Source organism: Notolepis coatsorum, assembly GCF_963971535.1.
Source record: "Notolepis coatsorum genome assembly, chromosome: 18".
Taxonomy (NCBI): domain Eukaryota; kingdom Metazoa; phylum Chordata; class Actinopteri; order Aulopiformes; family Paralepididae; genus Notolepis; species Notolepis coatsorum.
In genome coordinates, this window is record NC_140182.1 from 87,973,730 (window position 1) to 87,993,947 (window position 20,218).

Sequence of the window (20,218 nt, forward strand, 5' to 3'; positions counted from 1 at the left end):
AAAAATTGTAGGATATCCTTTTTGTGGTAATCATTTTAATATGAATATGTAATATGAATAATATATATAATATGAATAACTGTCTAGTCACTGTAAATCTTTCAGTACGCTTACCTGGTGTGAAATCATTAGCTGGTAAATCTGCAAAATGTACTGTTAATCTGCTAACCTTACTGTTAATTTGCATATTTTACTGTTATTCTGCTAACCTTACTTGTCTCCTGGAGTGCATATTCACCAGCAGCATTTAATCTGCTAACCTAACTTGTTTTGTAGCAAGTAGATTTGTTGTTGCCACCAGTATTACCAATTTCTCCTTCTAAACTCCTGGAGTGCGTTTATCCAATCAGGCGCATTCCATGTGGCACAATGGCAATCAGGGAGGGGGATATATGCACACAACTTGCACACAACGTGCACATAACGTGCACTCGCTGCCCAAAGGTTGATGCCCAGAAATGTCCAAAGCACAGCAAAGTAATAAAATACAGGCAGAGGGAAATAAACAGATAAAACATCCCCACACATTCCTAGTGGGTCATAAGTAGGGATGGGCACCATTCACATTTGAACCGATACCGGTACCAGTTCCTGGAATTCGGTATCGGTACCCAACGGTACCTTTTTTTAACCTCTTAACATGCAACAGCCCAAATACAGGCCCTTTGTGGGACGATGTGCCCGCCGGCGGAACACGGCATTTTGCGAGCATCTAGCGGCTCGGGTCTGCATTTTTTATAAAACATATTATATATAGAATTAAAGCCCTATTTGTTGCCATTCGAATGTCACCTCACTCGACATAATCCGTGCCTCGGTTCTTTTTTTTTTATCCACTTTTTCTCCTTATTTTTCTATTTTTCTCCCATCCCAATTTCGTGTATCCAATTCTCCCCTCCCCTGTCTTGAACGTTGCTCGACTATGCCCCCCACTGGTCGGTTGTAGAGAGGATAGAAGCCTTGCATCACGTGTTCCCTCCGGCACACAAGGAGGCAGCCTGTCACATCTTTTAGCCTGCCAGCGCGGACTCTCATTGGCGAGGTGTAAAGCATGGGAGGCTCACACTACCCTCGCCACTTCCTGTCTCTGCTGTGCAGGCGTCTCCCAACCGACCTGTAGGGGTCGCTGTCCACAACGTCCAATCCCCACCCATCAACTTCCACCCGCTGACTCTGCCAAATGAGCCAGTACGACGGCCGGCCCAAGCCGAAGGCAATGCTGAGACTGGGATTCGATACCGGAGTCTCTTGCATTGGTGACGAGCGCAATCTTCGCTACGCCACCCAGCCGAGTTACATGCCGATATGTCAGGCGTGCGACTTTGTACACAAGAGTGTCAGATTACCACCCCGGACTCCTGAGGCTCTATAACTGTCAATCATTTGCCAATTGTGTGAATTATTGGACAGCGTTGTAGCCAATGAGTGTAGCTTTCCAATGATACCCCATGTGGGGTTGAGCGAATCAGGGATCTAGATGAAAATTTACTAGCGAAAACCAGAAGTAAAAAACACAGAATGCATTGCCGTCAATTAGGGCTGAACGATTAATCGATAATCGAAATCGCAATTTGGAATGATGCAATTAGCAAATTGCAAAAAAGAAAAAAATCGCAAAATAATATATATATATATTTTTTTAATTTATTTAACCAAGAAGTTTGGGAGAGGGAGGTAAGGGGTTTTAGATTGTGTGTTGTGAAGTTTAGACTTCAGAGAGGGAGAGTAAAGTACAGAAAAAAAGGTACCGTTGGGTACCGGTATCGATTCCCAGGTAAAGAAGAAACATTTTCAGGCTCGGTGTCCCGAACAGACCCACCGCGTAGGCCAGATGCAAGCCGCATTTTACAATAAACCTCTGTGGGGCTGCTTACATTTTATTTTTATTATAATTGCTAATTTAATCATCATCATCATTAGGTGGCTTCTTCGTTCCGAAGGTTGCCTATCACTCTCCAACCCATTCTGTCCCCACTTCTTCTCTCCAACTCCGTGACTCCGCCTCTCACTCCACTCCAATCACAGACATCGTCTACCCAGCCTCTTCTTGGTCTTCCACTTCCTCTCTTTCCATCCACCTTCCCCATCACCACCTCCTTGAACATCTCCCCGCTGGATCCTCTCAGAACATGCCCGCACAACTCCATCTTTCTCTTTTTCAACCTCTCCAGCAGCTGTCCCCCTTGCATATCCGCTCTTCTCAGTACCTCCTCATTCTTGATCTTATCCTTCCATGTTATCTTCAGCATCTTCCTCAGTGTCCACATTTCAAAAGAGTCTATCATCCTCTTTGCCTCTTCATTCAGCGTCCATGCTTCTGCTCCGTATGAAAAGACTGACATAACATACGTTTCCAAAATCCTGGTCTTCGTTTTCCAACTTATGTTTCTTCTCAATAATTCTTTATGGTTCCAGAATGCGCCCTTTGCAATTCCGGTTCTTCTCTTAATGTCCATGTTAGCTCTTCCACCTTCACTGATCCAGCTTCCAAGGTACATGTACTCCTTCACTTGTTCAAGTTTTTCTCCATCCACCTGTATTTTACAAACAGTTCCTGGTGTTTTTTCAATGATCATTACTTTAGTTTTCTTTGTGTTTAGTGACATTCCATAGTTTTTGCATTCGACATTCAGCTTATTCATCATGTCCTGTAGATCTTCTTGACAGTTACAGACTATAGCAGTGTCATCCGCGTATCTTATATTGGTGATGTTCTCTTCGCCAAGTTTTACTCCTTTCCCTCCTCTCAGACCTTTTTTCATCAGTGATTCACTGTACATATTAAAGAGTACAGGGGACAAGATGCATCCTTGTCTTACACCCTTCTCCACCGGGAAGTCTCTTGATTTCTCCTTTCCTATTCTAACATTAGCCTTCTGCCTCCAGTATAAGTTGGCAATTATTCTTCGGTCAGAAACTGGTATTTTGAATTCTTCCATTGTTCTCATCAATGTTGTATGTTCAACTCTGTCGAAGGCCTTCGTGAAATCGATGAAGCAAATATACAGCTTCTTCTGTTGGTCTATCGATTTTTCACCAATGATTCTGAGTTGGCAGATTGCATCTCTTGTTCCTTTTCCTTTGCGAAAACCCATTTGGCTATCCGAGAGCTGATGTTCAATTATGGGTTCTATTCTGTTCTTGATGATTTTCAGGAGTACTTTTGATGCATGAGATATCAAACTGATAGTCCTGTAATTGTTGCATTCTGTGGCTCTTCCGGTCTTTGGGATCGGAATGAACATTGATTTTAGGAAATCATTTGGAATATTTCCTGAGTTATAGATGTTGTTTATCAGTTTCACAAGGAGCTCGATGCATCGGTCACCAGAGTTCTTAATCAGTTCAGCAGGGATCTCATCCTCGCCGGGCGATCTGTCCGTGGCCAGTGACTTCACAGCCTCTTCAACTTCTTTTTTCGTGATCTGGACTTTTTCTATCTCTTCTAGACTAATTCCTGTGTCTGATGTTCTGTTCTGGTCTTTGTATAGTGTTTCCACATACTCTGCCCATCTATTGATTATTTCCTTCTCGCCAAGTTTTACTCCTTTCCCTCCTCTCAGACCTTTTTTCATCAGTGATTCACTGTACATATTAAAGAGTACAGGGGACAAGATGCATCCTTGTCTTACACCCTTCTCCACCGGGAAGTCTCTTGATTTCTCCTTTCCTATTCTAACATTAGCCTTCTGCCTCCAGTATAAGTTGGCAATTATTCTTCGGTCAGAAACTGGTATTTTGAATTCTTCCATTGTTCTCATCAATGTTGTATGTTCAACTCTGTCGAAGGCCTTCGTGAAATCGATGAAGCAAATATACAGCTTCTTCTGTTGGTCTATCGATTTTTCACCAATGATTCTGAGTTGGCAGATTGCATCTCTTGTTCCTTTTCCTTTGCGAAAACCCATTTGGCTATCCGAGAGCTGATGTTCAATTATGGGTTCTATTCTGTTCTTGATGATTTTCAGGAGTACTTTTGATGCATGAGATATCAAACTGATAGTCCTGTAATTGTTGCATTCTGTGGCTCTTCCGGTCTTTGGGATCGGAATGAACATTGATTTTAGGAAATCATTTGGAATATTTCCTGAGTTATAGATGTTGTTTATCCGTTTCACAAGGAGCTCGATGCATCGGTCACCAGAGTTCTTAATCAGTTCAGCAGGGATCTCATCCTCGCCGGGCGATCTGTCCGTGGCCAGTGACTTCACAGCCTCTTCAACTTCTTTTTTCGTGATCTGGACTTTTTCTATCTCTTCTAGACTAATTCCTGTGTCTGATGTTCTGTTCTGGTCTTTGTATAGTGTTTCCACATACTCTGCCCATCTATTGATTATTTCCTTCTCGTCAAGGAGCAGTTTTCCTTCTTTGTCTCTGACACCTTGGGTTGTTTTTTTCCTCTTCCTTGTTAGTTGTTGGATCTTGTTGTACATGAGAGGGTTGTGCTTCTTGTCTAGATCTTCAATTTCCTTGCATTTTTCTTTGTAATACTTCTCTTTTGCATCTCTACACATCTTCTGTACTTTTCGTTTTGCTCTGTTGTATTCAGTTTTTCTGTCTGCATTCTTCATGTCTGCTCTCTTTTTCATCTCATCCAGAATGTCTTTCGTCATCCACTCTTGTTTCTCAACTTTTTCTGGTTTACCACAGATTATGTCTGCAACGCTTCCCAGTTTTTCTTTCAGTTTTGTCCATAGTTCTTGTGGATCTTCAATATCTGCTAACTCTCTATTTTCTAATGTTTTGTTCACTTCGTTAATGTATTGTCTCTTCATGGTTTCTCCTTTCAGACTCTTCACATCCCATCTTTTGTGTGTCGTTTTCTTTTTCTTGATGGTTTTCAGTTTGATCTTCATTTTCATCACTACTGGAATATGATCTGAACCACAGTCTGCAGATGGTCGTGCCTTAGAGTTTGTTATTCCTTTCTTGTATCTGTGGTTTATCATAATGTAATCAATTTGGTTTCTAGTGTTTCCATCAGGAGATCTCCATGTGTGTCTTGCAGATTTACGTTGTTCAAACCAAGTGTTGGTGACCCACAATTGGTTCTTCCTGCAGAAATCCACTAGTCTATCTCCTCTATCGTTTCTTATACCCAGACCAAAAGGTCCGACAACACCATCAACTTTTTCTTCACCTAATTTGGCGTTGAAATCGCCCATGACTATTTCCACATCTCCCCATTTCTTTTGGTCTTTCATCGCTCTCTCAATATTTTCATAAAAGTTGTCTATTTCATCATCCTCAGCTTCTCCAGTTGGTGCATATGCTTGTGTGATGCATACACTTGCTGGTGTTGCTTTCATTCTCAAGGTGATAATACGTTCCGATATCGTTTGATAACTTTCCACGCTTTTTGCTGCTTTCTCAGTCAAAGCAAAAGCTACACCTTTTCTATGTTGTTTTCCACCCGAAGATATGATTCTAAATGATTGTCCAGTTGGTAGGGTGTATCTAAAGTCATCTTCACCTCTCCAAAATGTTTCAGCAATTCCCAATATATCTATCCCCATAGTATCCATCTCTTGTAGGACATTCGCCAATTTTCCAGGTGTTCGCAGGCTCCTCACATTCCAGGTTCCCACTTTCCAGAAGGTAGAGCAGTCACTTGTTGACGGTACAAAGGTGCCTGCTCTCTCACACTCAATCCACCGGGTAGAACAAATGTCTTGATTAGGGCAGACATTTCTCCGTTTACCAGTAGCGGTTTTTGTTTGGGTTGTACTCATGATTTCCAAAAGGGGGCTGATAGGAGTCGGCAGGCCCCCAGAACTACCAATCCAGTATTTTTTGTCGAGACACCATCTCTAGCCTTTGCCAAACCAATGGCACTGCAAGGCAGCAGGTTCTTGGTTCCTCCGCCTTCCCATTCCTGGTCCGCCGTTGACCTACCTGTAACCCCAGGTGGGGAGCCTTTCACAATCGCAATATCTGTCCGAAAAATCGCAATTAGATTATTTCCCAAAATCATGCAGCCCTACCGTAAATAAGGAAATGGAATACTGGAGAACTTTTAATTTTTTTACACGGTTTACCAAAATCGCTCTTAATCACCCATTTCTGAACAGACTTTTATGAAATTGTACTACATAAGACTTCAGGCTATGGCCCCACAGTGTTTTCAAGCTTATACCAATTTTTTGGGATGTAATTATTTTGGATATTGTAACTACTACAGAAAAACGTGAGTACACAAGTACAAGTACAACTCAAGTTCAGCCCTATGTTACTCTATTTTATTAGCACTTTTTATTGTGTAAGAAACTTCAGAATGTTATCTTTCAAAAGAGACCAGGCTTATGCATGTGCAATAAGTATAAAGATACGCTTGTAACGCTTTTAAAAAAAAAGTATGCAGTCCTCAAGTTCAAGTAAATTATTTTTTTAAAAAGCCGCTTTTCTGGGTGCATGTTAAAAGGTTTCTCTGTAATACATTCCCCCCCCCCCCCCCCCAAAGACCCAAAAGATGGGACAGTATATTACACTCTTACACTAAACATGTAAAGGTACCGGAATTTAGTACCGATTGATTTAGCGTGAATTTAATTCGGTTGGTACCCTTAAAAGTACAGAGTTCGGTACCCAACCCTAGTCATAAGTGATGATTGAGAGGGATTATGTTTGTATGAGCCTATAAATAGTTTTTTGGGGGATAATTCTACTCATTATGCCTTTAAACCAAAGGTACTGCAAACCCGACTTCAGCGATGAAGCCTGTTGGGCTGACGTGCTGTACAGGCACGTGCACACTTTTTTGTTTTGTTTACCGTTACGCATATAGACTGCCCTTCCAACTGAAGAATGTCAGGATAGAATCGAAATATTAGGTAAACGGAGAGAGATGCCCCATATTCCATTGCAGTTTGCACTGCCTCCTCAGTGTGCCTCTCCGCCCCTCAATGAGTGGTATTACACTCATTGAGGGACATGAAGAAGTCAAGTCCGATGGGATTTGGGAATCTCAAATACAAATCGGGATTGGAATAAAAAATGCATTTATATTAAACAGAATATACAGCACTTCTTGGGGTCTGTAGGGTAAGCACTTATTCCCTCCCCCCTTAACATTTATGGAGATGTATGGGCCTTTTAAGTCAGTGATAAAAGTGTCTTTCAAGGATAAGTGAGCTCCTGCACTGATTATTATCAAGTCAAGTTCAAGTTCCTTTTATTGCCACACGGCCAGGCCGGTGGAATTCGAGCACGGTGCAGGTGGTAGCTGCGACAATACACCACAATCCACAAAGACATAAGAAGACACATGGAACATAACAAAACATAAACATAACATAACATAGCATACATAACATAACAGCAGGGGGTAAAATTAGGAGGAGTTGGAGTTAAGTAATTGTATGGCCTTGGGGAAGAAACTGTTGTTGAACCTAACTGTGCGGCTGCTCAGTGACCTGAACCTCCTACCAGAGGGGAGGAGTTGGAAGAGGTGATGAGCTGGGTGCAGGGGGTCACTGATGATTTTAGTTCAATATTCAATACTTGATCACCATTAACATATTAACTAGATATTCTGCTTTTAATCAAAACGCTCGGTTTGCTTTATGGGCAGAGCTCTGGAAGCAACTTTGTCAGCCACAGCTGCGGTTGTCCTGACACGTCTTGTGAAATCCTGTAGTTAAATGTAGATTCAATCACAGCTTTCAGTATCAAATAGAACACAATTTATACTTGCCTATAACCTATAAACATATAATTATCACCAATTAAATGTATTTTATCTTTGGATTATTAGTTTACACGGTTAGTTAACTCTGATCATCGTCCTCTGGTCTCAGTTGGACCCAGACCTGTTCTCACAGGCCCCTTTCTCAGCTGCCTTAAGACAACAAATGCAAGATTAGACCCCTTTTGTCTTCAGTTCCTGGCTGGGCTATTGCTGTCATGATACCCAGGGTATCTAAGGCCTATCCTTGGAGCCATCTCCTGACCGCGTCTATACTTTCCGTAGCCGCATTTCTGGCAAGACGCTCTCTGATTGGCCGACGCCTGTTTCTACACTAGTTAAGCTTAGGCACTCTTGCGAAGGTGGTTAAAGGGGAACTATTTTACTATTTCTTTCACTATTTTGGGCACTTTTACACAATTCCTGTGAGTCTATGGAACACCTCTGTAATTTTTTATTTTTTTTTATTCATTGTTTTGTATTTCTAATCAAGTCCTCAAAAACAGCATTTTTCTACCTTAAGATCTTAAGCCGTTTTGAGCCTGGGCTGCAACCACTGTGTGCAGCTCATCTTGTACCTCTCCATTATCATGCAGCGGTGTCTTTCTGACATCACAAATCAGCACATTTTCAGATGACTCAGTTCAGTGAGGGTGAATATTGTGAGAGGAGAATTGGAAGAATGCGCCAATATGAGAATTAGAGACATAGATCATATTAATATAAGTAACTAGAAAGATGGCGCCGCTATGCCCGGTCGCCTGTCTGTTCGCTCCGTCGAGATTGTGCTTACTTTTGTTAATATTTATAGTTTTAAGAGTTTTGTCTGTACCAACAGTAGGTGCATTTAATGTGTATGACCGTCAGTCACTTATAGACATCGGATTACGGGAAACTTACCGATTGGATTACTCCCTGAATCAGCTTTCCGAACCGCAGCAATGGCCTGTTGAGATCCTGAGAACACCAGGACCAGGTCTTGACCCCAGGAACAAAGGAATCATCAGGCGGCGAGGGAAGAGAGCTGGGATCCGTAACAGGCTGAGATCCAGACGACACCGAACGCCACTACCCAGTATATTGCTAGCCAATGTACAATCAATTGACAATAAACTGGATGACATCCGAGCAAGGATTCAATACCAAAGAGACGTTAGAGACTGTAACGTTCTCTGCTTCACCGAGACGTGGTTGACGCCGGACGTCCCAGACCACGCCATACAACCGGCCGACCACTTCTTCATCCACCGCAAGGACAGATCAGCATTGTCCGGCAAACAACGTGGAGGAGGTATTGCCTTCATGTTTAACAACAATTGGAGCGATCCAGCTAACGTGAAGGAATTATCGAACCACTGCTGCCCAGACCTGGAATATATAACCATCAAGTGTCGTCCTTTCTTCCTCCCGAGGGAGTTAACGGCGATCATCCTTGTAGGAGTGTACATTCCACCGCAAGCCAGCAATAGTGCCGCGCTCTCCAGGCTCCACGACGAGGTAAACAAACTCCAGGCAGCGAACGTTAACGCCGCCATCATAGTGGTGGGTGATTTCAATAGCGCCAATCTGAGAAAGGTATTACCTGACTTCTATCAGCATGTGACTTGTAACACCAGAGGCGGTAACATCCTAGATCACTGTTACACGCAATTCAAGGGTGGATACAAGGCTCATTCTGCTAGTGGCTTTGGTAAGTCAGATCACGCGTCCATTTTCCTTTCACCAAAGTACAAACAGAGAATCAAAAGCACTCCCGTAGTCTCGCGAGAGGTGCAGAAATGGGATTTGACGTCAGAGGAGACGCTCCAGGCTGCGTTTGACTGCACAGACTGGAGCGTGTTCCACGACACAGATAACATTCATGTCTACACGGAGACAGTGCTGGACTATGTTCGTACTTTGGTGGAAGAAACAATCCCCACTACCACAATGAGAGTTTACCCAAATCAAAAACCCTGGGTAGACAAATCCGTCCGTGAAGCTCTGAGAGCGCGCACCAAAGAATACAACGACGGCCTAGTGGCAGGCAACATGAATGACCACAAGGTGGCGCGATACAACGTAAGGAGGACAGTGACAGAGGCCAAACGGCGCTACAAGGATAAAATTGAACTCCAGTTTGAACAGGCTGACTCTAGAGCTATGTGGCAGGGGCTCAAAACGATGACAGACTACAAAGGCGCCTCCCTCAAACTGAACAGTGACATCTCCTTAGCAAATGACCTCAATACCTTCTATGCAAGGTTTGATGCTGGTAATAACATCATCAGCTGCTGGACTACTAGAGGCTCCCAGAAGCAGTCAAAAGAGGATCGGTAATGCAGCCTTTATCAACTATGCCCCAAAACTATGGAACAAACTACCCCAAAACATCAGGGAAGCCAACTCGCTAGACATCTTTAAAAGACAGCTTAAAACCTATCTCTTTGCTCAGGCATTTCACTGATAGATATCTGCTACCACCTAGTGGCAAGAGGAAACATCAGGGATATCCTGACACAACTTGTATTTATTCTTACCCTGCCTACTCTTTTACACTGCCTATCAAATTCATGTGTCGGTTATTGCACTTTTTACTTCTTACTGATGACTATTTTTAAACTGAATCATTTTAAACTATTCTTATTATTTGCTATGCTCGCTCATGCCTGTATTTTTTATGTCCGTTGGTTATTGCACTTTTTAATTACTGAATAGAGAGCCTATTAGGATGCTAGATCCTAATGTGTAGAACCAGGTTAACTGTGTCCTGGCTGTAGTAGAACCAGGTTAACTGTGTCCTGGCTGTAGAACCAGGTTAACTGTGTCCTGGCTGTTAGTAGCATTGTAGAACCAGGTTAACTGTGTCCTGGCTGTTAGTAGAACCGGGTTAACTGTGTCCTGGCTGTAGTAGAACCAGGTTAACTGTGTCCTGGCTGTAGTAGAACCAGGTTAACTGTGTCCTGGCTGTTAGTAGAACCAGGTTAACTGTGTCCTGGCTGTAGCATTGTAGAACCAGGTTAACTGTGTCCTGGCTGTAGTAGAAACACTATGACTGTAATCTTATGCTTATGGCAGATCAATCAGCATGGATTGTCTGTAAACTTTAATACATGGCAGTTTGGTTTGTTAGAACAGACTGTAATCTTCACTTGCTTATGGCAGATCAATCAGCATGGATTGTCTGTAAACTTTCACTTGCTTATGGCAGATCAATCAGCATGGATTGTCTGTAAACTTTATGCATTGTTGTCACTTGCCATATCTTACTATGCTCGCTCATGCCTGTATTTTTTATGTCCGTTCTATTTTATAATTTTTATTTTATTTTATTTTATTTGAAACTATGGAACAAACGACCCCAAAACATCAGGGAAGCCAACTCGCTAGACATCTTTAAAAGACAGCTTAAAACCTATCTCTTTGCTCAGGCATTTCACTGATAGATATCTGCTACCACCTAGTGGCAAGAGGAAACATCAGGGATATCCTGACACAACTTGTATTTATTCTTACCCTGCCTACTCTTTTACACTGCCTATCAAATGCATGTGTCGGTTATTGCACTTTTTACTTCTTACTGATGACTATTTTTAAACTGAATCATTTTAAACTATTCTTATTATTTGCTATGCTCGCTCATGCCTGTATTTTTTATGTCCGTTGGTTATTGCACTTTTTAATTACTGAATAGAGAGCCTATTAGGATGCTAGATCCTAATGTGTAGAACCAGGTTAACTGTGTCCTGGCTGTAGTAGAACCAGGTTAACTGTGTCCTGGCTGTAGAACCAGGTTAACTGTGTCCTGGCTGTTAGTAGCATTGTAGAACCAGGTTAACTGTGTCCTGGCTGTTAGTAGAACCGGGTTAACTGTGTCCTGGCTGTAGTAGAACCAGGTTAACTGTGTCCTGGCTGTAGTAGAACCAGGTTAACTGTGTCCTGGCTGTTAGTAGAACCAGGTTAACTGTGTCCTGGCTGTAGCATTGTAGAACCAGGTTAACTGTGTCCTGGCTGTAGTAGAAACACTATGACTGTAATCTTATGCTTATGGCAGATCAATCAGCATGGATTGTCTGTAAACTTTAATACATGGCAGTTTGGTTTGTTAGAACAGACTGTAATCTTCACTTGCTTATGGCAGATCAATCAGCATGGATTGTCTGTAAACTTTCACTTGCTTATGGCAGATCAATCAGCATGGATTGTCTGTAAACTTTATGCATTGTTGTCACTTGCCATATCTTACTATGCTCGCTCATGCCTGTATTTTTTATGTCCGTTCTATTTTATAATTTTTATTTTATTTTATTTTATTTGAAACTATGGAACAAACGACCCCAAAACATCAGGGAAGCCAACTCGCTAGACATCTTTAAAAGACAGCTTAAAACCTATCTCTTTGCTCAGGCATTTCACTGATAGATATCTGCTACCACCTAGTGGCAAGAGGAAACATCAGGGATATCCTGACACAACTTGTATTTATTCTTACCCTGCCTACTCTTTTACACTGCCTATCAAATGCATGTGTCGGTTATTGCACTTTTTACTTCTTACTGATGACTATTTTTAAACTGAATCATTTTAAACTATTCTTATTATTTGCTATGCTCGCTCATGCCTGTATTTTTTATGTCCGTTGGTTATTGCACTTTTTAATTACTGAATAGAGAGCCTATTAGGATGCTAGATCCTAATGTGTAGAACCAGGTTAACTGTGTCCTGGCTGTAGTAGAACCAGGTTAACTGTGTCCTGGCTGTAGAACCAGGTTAACTGTGTCCTGGCTGTTAGTAGCATTGTAGAACCAGATTAACTGTGTCCTGGCTGTTAGTAGAACCGGGTTAACTGTGTCCTGGCTGTAGTAGAACCAGGTTAACTGTGTCCTGGCTGTAGTAGAACCAGGTTAACTGTGTCCTGGCTGTTAGTAGAACCAGGTTAACTGTGTCCTGGCTGTAGCATTGTAGAACCAGGTTAACTGTGTCCTGGCTGTAGTAGAAACACTATGACTGTAATCTTATGCTTATGGCAGATCAATCAGCATGGATTGTCTGTAAACTTTAATACATGGCAGTTTGGTTTGTTAGAACAGACTGTAATCTTCACTTGCTTATGGCAGATCAATCAGCATGGATTGTCTGTAAACTTTCACTTGCTTATGGCAGATCAATCAGCATGGATTGTCTGTAAACTTTATGCATTGTTGTCACTTGCCATATCTTACTATGCTCGCTCATGCCTGTATTTTTTATGTCCGTTCTATTTTATAATTTTTATTTTATTTTATTTTATTTTTATTTTACTATTCTTAAACTGAATCATTTTAAACTATTTTTACTATTTGTGTTACTGAAAACTGTAAGCGGAGAGCCTATTGAGATGCTAGATCCTAATGTGAAACACTGTGATTCTACCTATCTATCTTTTTATGCTCGCTTATGCCTGTATTTTTTACTGTTGTGAAGCACTTTGAACTGCAACCTCTGTATGAAAAGTGCTATATACAAATAAAGTTATTATTTATTATAACAACACCAGCCCACAAGCCACGGCAATGGGGGGGGGGGGGGGGGTCTGCTGCTGATGGAGACTCAGTGTTCAGGGTAACAGAGCATGAGGTGAGGCGGACCTTTAAAAAAGTGAATATCAGGAAGGCAGCAGGTCCGGACGGCATCCCCGGCCGCGTCCTAAAAGTCTGTGCCGACCAACTGGCCCCGGTATTCACTGACATATTTAACCTGTCCTTAGAACAGGCTGTCATCCCCACCTGCCTGAAGAAGTCCACTATTATCCCTGTACACAAAAAATCCAAGCCTGCTTGCCTCAACGACTACCGCCCTGTAGCTCTCACTTCCATAGCCATGAAGTGCTTTGAGAAGCTAGTAAAGGGCTACATCTGCTCCTCCCTCCCCATCAACATGGACCCCCTGCAATTTGCATACCGCCCCAACAGGTCCACGGAGGACGCCATAGCCCATGTGCTGCACACAGCAGCATCACACCTGGACAAGAGGCAGGGGAACTATGTGAGAATGCTATTCATCGACTACAGCTCGGCATTCAATACCATAGTCCCCTCCATACTCATAGCCAAGCTCAGGGACCTGGGCTTGAACTATGACCTCTGCCAGTGGGTCTTGGACTTCCTGACGGGCAGACCCCAGGTGGTGAGAGCAGGCAACTGCACCTCCTCATCCATCACCCTCAACATAGGGGCCCCCCAGGGCTGTGTTCTGAGTCCCCTCCTCTACTCCCTGTACACACACGACTGTGTGGCTCAGCGGAGTAGCAATACAATCATCAAATTTGCTGACGACACAGTGGTGGTGGGCCTGATCTCTGCCAACGATGAGAGGGCCTACCTGGAAGAGGTCAAGGTCCTGGCGGGATGGTGCCAGGAAAACAGCCTCTCCCTGAACGTCAGCAAAACAAAGGAGATGATTGTGGACTTCAGGAGGTCGGGGGTCAAGGACTACAGCCCCCTCAGCATAGACGGGGCACCGGTTGAGAGAGTCAACAGCTTTAAATACCTCGGAGCCTACATATCCGAGGACTTGACATGGACCACACACATTGACAGTGTTGTGAAGAAGGCACGACAACGCCTCTACTTCCTCAGGCGACTAAGGAAGTTCCAAGTCAGTCAGAAGATCCTTAAGAACTTCTACTCATGTACAATAGAGAGCATCTTGACTGGCAACATCACCTCCTGGTTTGGGAATAGCACTGCACAAGACCGAAGCAGACTACAAAGAGTGACACGTTCAGCCGAACGCACAATTGGAGGGGGGCTCCCCACCCTCCAGAACATTTACAACAAGCGTTGCAGGGGCAAGGCTAAGAGAATCATTAAAGACTCCAGTCACCCGAACAACTGCCTCTTTGAACTGCTGCGGTCAGGCAAGCGATACCGGAGTCTCAAGGCGATCACAGAAAGACTCAGAAGAAGCTTCTATCCCCAGGCCATCAGGCTGCTAAACGAACAATGAACACTACACAACAACAACCATCAAACGCACATAGCACACACATCCACACGCACACACTCACTTTAAACAAACACACTGTAGCACCCACTCCACACACTTTATAGCACACACCCACTTTAAACAAACACACTGTAGCACCCACTCCCCACACTTTATATTTATTGATGAAGGATTGCACTACAACTCGTACACCTTACTGTAAATTGTACCTAAATTGTACCTCATCCCATTTCTGCTTTGCACTATATAGTACTGTACATTAGTATACTGCATAGTATTGTATATTATATGGTAACTCAGTTACGTCTATTCTGCATCGAACATTGTACATATGTCTATACTGAACACTGTGACCTCATTTTCTACTTCTAAATTACATGCTATACTATGTTATTTGATACTATCTTGTCTAGCACAGTCTCTGGAGCGTAACAGTAAGAAGCATTTTGTATGAAAGTATTCTGTACTTCTGTATGACAACTATTAAAGAAACTTGAAACTTGAAACTTGAACATAGCTAGGAAACAATGCTAAACACTCAAAAAGGCCATTTATAAGATAGTTCCCCTTTAAGGTTAGAGTTTGTCTTAGAGCGTGACGGCAAGTTCTTTCGACGGTTAAGCTTAGGCACTCTTTCGAAGTTGGTTAAGGTTAAAGTTTGTCTTAGAGCATGGCGATAGAACGGCAGGTAGTTTGCAGGCTGTTCGACGCGGAAATGGGCAAAGACACAGCTTGTCACGCGATTGGGCAACAGTGGCCAATCAGAGAGCGTCTGCCAGAAATGCGGCTACGGAAAGTATAGACGCCTCCTGACCTCCATTTGTTACAAGGCGGCCGTTTCTAAACACAGCTGTTACTGATCAGGTTCTGTTCTGAACAGTTGGTCAAATGTACCATGGAGTCATATTAGCCTGTAAGGCAATTCTACTGTTTAGGACATCATAATCTGTTATGATTACGTAATTTACTATAGCAGAAATGGAGCAGTAGAGATAGAGCTGGCTCTGCCGTCGCTTTTCAAGCCTTGCACCGTGGCAACACAGGTTTTCCACAGACTGCCAGAGGCACCAGCAGCTTTAAGCTGCATAATGTTTTTTATAAAATAATAATAATAATATTAATAATAATAATAATAATAATAATAATAATAATAATATTAATAATAATAATAATAATAATAATAATAATAATAATAATAATAATAATAATAATAATAATAATAATAATAATAATAATAATAATAATAATAATAATAATAATAATAATATTAATAATAATAATAATAATAATAATAATAATAATAATAATAATAATAATAATAATAATAATAATAATAATAATAATAATAATAATAATAATATAAAAAAGAAAAAAGATGGTTTGGCAGGCCAAAATAATTTGATGGGTTCAGCAAAACAATATGTAATTGTCCTCCTCATCTCTTGCAGGGTGGAGAATACGCACGGAGATCTGTTCTGAATGTCAACGACGAACACATGACATACTATTACAGCGACGCAAAAACCATCTATGAGGTCCTCCTACGAGGGCTAAGGGTGTCAAGTAAGTTCTGAGTTTACTCATTAGTCATATGTAAAAAGATATATAAATAAATGTGTTTCCTTCATGCAGAGTGAACACTTTATATCGAGGTCTCTTACCAGAGATGTGCTTATCATTTTACAGGAAATAGCTATAAATAAAAGGCATGCAAAACGTCGTCTTGACACCAAACCAACCGGCTACTTGACTAAGATGGGGCAGCGTTAGAAGAGTGAGTGTCATTTTATGATGCTTTTGTTTTTCCTTCATAGATGATGGACCTTGTCTAGGATCTAGGAAACCTGACCAGCCTTACGAGTGGCTGTCTTATAAAGCGGTAAGAGATGGGAGATGGGAGATGTGTCAAAATAAAATGTCCATTAAAGGAACACGCCAACATTATGGGAAATGCGCTTACCATCTTCTCCAGAGTCGGACAAGAAGATGGATGACAATTTCCTCTCTGTGTCCGGTTCAGTAGAAAGCTATCCAGCTGCAAGCTAGCCTAGCTTAGCACAAATTAATGGAAGCGGATACGGACCAGCTAGCCTAGCTTAAATCTCCCGGAGAGGTGGTCCTTATCGGCTTCCATTAATTTGTGCTAAGCTAGGCTAACTTGCAGCTGGATAGCTTTCCACTGAACACACAGAGAGGAAATTGGTTTCTATCTCCTAGTCTTTTTTTTTCCTTTTTTTATGCTCTGTTTCTCTGATTTTTTTCTTTTTTTCTCCCCGTCCCAATTTAGTCGTTGTGCCAATTCCCCCCTCCCCTACCTGGTTGTTGTGCGCATGTTCTCCTACTGGTCAGTGCAAGGGAACCCTGAAGTCATCCGCACGCTTCCTCCGACACACGCGGCGACAGCCAGTGACTCTTTTTTCACCTGGCAGTGAGGACTCTCATTGGTGAAGTGTAACGCGTGGGAGGTCACGCTGCCTTCATCAAGTCCTGCCTTTTCGCTGAGCAGGCGCCCAGACCTGACCTGTAGGCGTCGCTGTCCACAACGCCAGATTACCACCCACGACTTGCCCTCCCCCTAACCCAGCCAAACGAGTTAGTATGACGATCAGCCCAAGCCTCAAGCAATGCTGACTCCGGGAGTCGAGACCGCAGCCTCTTGCATTGGTGACGAGCGCAATCTCCGCTACGCCACCTGACCGCCCTCTCTATCTTCTAGTCTGACCCTGTAAGCGCATTTCCCATAATGTTGGCGTGTTCCTTAAGTCAATATGCAGTATACTGTGAGCGGGGTAAACTGTAAACACTGGAAGAAACACGTCCAAACCAAACTCTTAGCTGCTTCATTGTAACTCAAATGTACTGTTGTGTTTGTTTGTAGGTGGTGGATAAAGCGGAGTACGTTGGCTCTGCTCTTCTCCATAGAGGACACGCCGTAACTGGAGACAAGTATATTGGAATCTTTGCTCAGAACAGGCCAGAGGTAAGATAACACCAGGAACAAATCTATTATGCAATGTTGCATTTTTACCTTCCTTATTCTCTATTATTCATACATTACATTCATCATCATCACCATCATCAAACCTTTATTAAAAAATAACTCTGAAGACCATTGAGGTTGCTCTCATTTACAATGATGTTGTGTAAACAGACATAAATAAGACAAAACAAAAAGTAGTAACACAATTAGATAAAAACAAAGATAGAAATAAAGAAAACCGGCTAAAACAGTTGCATATTGATATACTGTGGTTTGTGATAATGTTTTTGAACTGTGCAAAGGTTGGAAGAGTCATATTTAAAGTGTGTTGAAGGATGTTCCATGAGTCAAGTAGCATTAAAGGAAAAGGCAGACTTTCCAAGATCAGAACATTTAGCACAAGCATATTTTAATTTTAGTGAGTTAAATTTGGCCCAGAGTTCCAATCTAGCAACATTGTGACATACAGTCGCTTTCTTAAATAAATGCCAATGTTTATTGCGCCTCTCTTCAAGAGAAGGCCAACCAACTTTATTATAGAGGAATCAATGATCATAGATATCACCAGTAATGAATCTGAGGGCAGAGTGACAGAGCGAGTCAAGGGGTTTAAGAGTGGAAGCAGCAGCATGTCCATAAATGACATCATCGCCGTAACTCAAAACTGATTATTACATACTTGTATTTGTTGCTTTTTTCTCTTCTCCATTTTACTTGCATTAACGTTTTAATGTATACTTTTTAAAATTGTATTTATTATTTGTGACTTTTGACCTCTGACCAATCTGTGTGGTTTCTTTCAGTGGACCATTTCAGAGCTGGCTTGTTACACATACTCCCTCGTTGCGGTTCCACTGTATGACACACTAGGCAAAGAGGCCATCGACTACATTATTGACAAAGGTACGTACCTTTTCCGTGTTATCTACAAGGCTGCAGACTGGGCACTGCCTGATCACTGTTAACAATGCACCCTCTTACCTTAGTTCTCAAGGCCACTAGGTTCTTGTCATCTAGAACGGTCTACTTATATACTGTACTTAAATCTAATAAATAAATCTAATAAATATATGCACCATGTGACCACATCTAATTTCATGCCTTGTGTGTCTAGCTTGCATCGCCACGGTGATCTGCGACGTAGCAGACAAAGCCACGTTGATCCTGGACTGTCTCAGCGGTAAAGAGAGCACAGTGAAGACCATCGTCCTCATGGAGGCCTTTGACACCGAGCTGGTGGACAGGGGGCAGAAGAGCGGCATCGAGATCCTGAGCTTGGATGAACTGGAGGTGAGAGGAGCGTAATACGCTGTCACTCTTTATAGCCGTGTTGTTGATCTGAATGAAGCTCTGATCATCAGCATGGAGGATTGTAATACGCATCACTCTTTATAGCAGTAGTGTTGATCTGAATGAAGCTCTAATCATCAGCATGGAGGATTGTAATACATGTGTCACTCTTTATAGCAGTAGTGTTGATCTGAATGAAGCTCTGATCATCAGCATGGAGGATTGTAATACATGTGTCACTCTTTATAGCCGTAGTGTTGATCTAAATGAAGATCTAATCATCAGCATGGAGGATTGTAATACGCATCACTCTTTATAGCAGTAGTGTTGATCTGAATGAAGTTCTGATCATCAGCATGGAGGAACTGGAGGCGAGAGGAGCGTCACACGTTATCACTCTTTATAGCAGGTTGAGTTGGGTTTACTTCGGTCAAGGCACATAGTACTGTATATGTGGGTCATCATCACCAAAATGATAGACCAACGAATACAATGTAGATTTGGCTTAAATGGGTCGTCTTTATCTGCTTACATTGTCATAACTAGCAGCTGAGCAAAAGAGAGTTTTACGACGGCAACTAATGCAGAATGTGAACCTAAATTGAGGACTAAATTTGTTATGGATACAGTGGCTGTTGTTAACGCGATGTCCTTCAGATAACAGGGGAGCTGATGTTGTGTGATACGTGAACAGAATAACCTAATTTCTCATCCCTACACCATTAGCAATAGGCGAAATTCAAAAGATAATGTTTACTGCATATTAATAGATGGAAAAGGTGGTTGACATAATGCCCCCCCCCCCCCACTAGTTTTGCGGGGGAGCTGTGTATTGAGTATGAAGACTGCATGGATTGTGCTGTGATAGGACTCCATCTTTTGACAACATCAGCGATGAATAGGAAATAAAGCTAGGGGTCCAAAATTCAGAATTGACCCTTCAAGATATGAGTTGCCATTAACTTTCAAGATATTTATGTGGGGCGCGGCTGGGTGGCGCAGCGGGGGGAATTGGCATAACGACTAAATTGGGATGGGAGAAAAGCACAGAAAAACTGGAGCAGAAAAAGTGGATAAAAAAATAGATATTTATGTGGAAAGGTTCATCTTTATCTTCACAAAAATATATATCATTCTAAAATACATGTTTTTCTCCTGATTGATGGTCCAATCATCTCACAGCATGGTATTTCATTGGCATATCATGTAATTTACTTCTTGGATAGGAGACAGATGTGTCCTATAGATGGGTTTCTCTGCAATGTTATGACAGATGTGTCCTATAGATGGGTTTCTCT

At 42.1% G+C, this 20,218-nt stretch overlaps 1 protein-coding gene across 1 annotated transcript in view; it reads left to right on the plus strand.

The window, feature by feature from the left end:
* LOC311245423 (long-chain-fatty-acid--CoA ligase 1-like) overlaps nt 1-20,218 on the plus strand; it is a gene marked incomplete at both ends in the record, with an annotated part of 112,231 nt that overhangs the window by 61,316 nt on the left and 30,697 nt on the right. Inside the window, 5 exons of the mRNA XM_084335266.1 lie at nt 16,099-16,213; nt 16,465-16,529; nt 17,529-17,630; nt 18,434-18,533; nt 18,745-18,920. Of these exons, the coding sequence (XP_084191392.1) occupies nt 16,099-16,213; nt 16,465-16,529; nt 17,529-17,630; nt 18,434-18,533; nt 18,745-18,920 (558 nt within the window). The remainder of the gene's footprint in view (nt 1-16,098; nt 16,214-16,464; nt 16,530-17,528; nt 17,631-18,433; nt 18,534-18,744; nt 18,921-20,218) is intronic.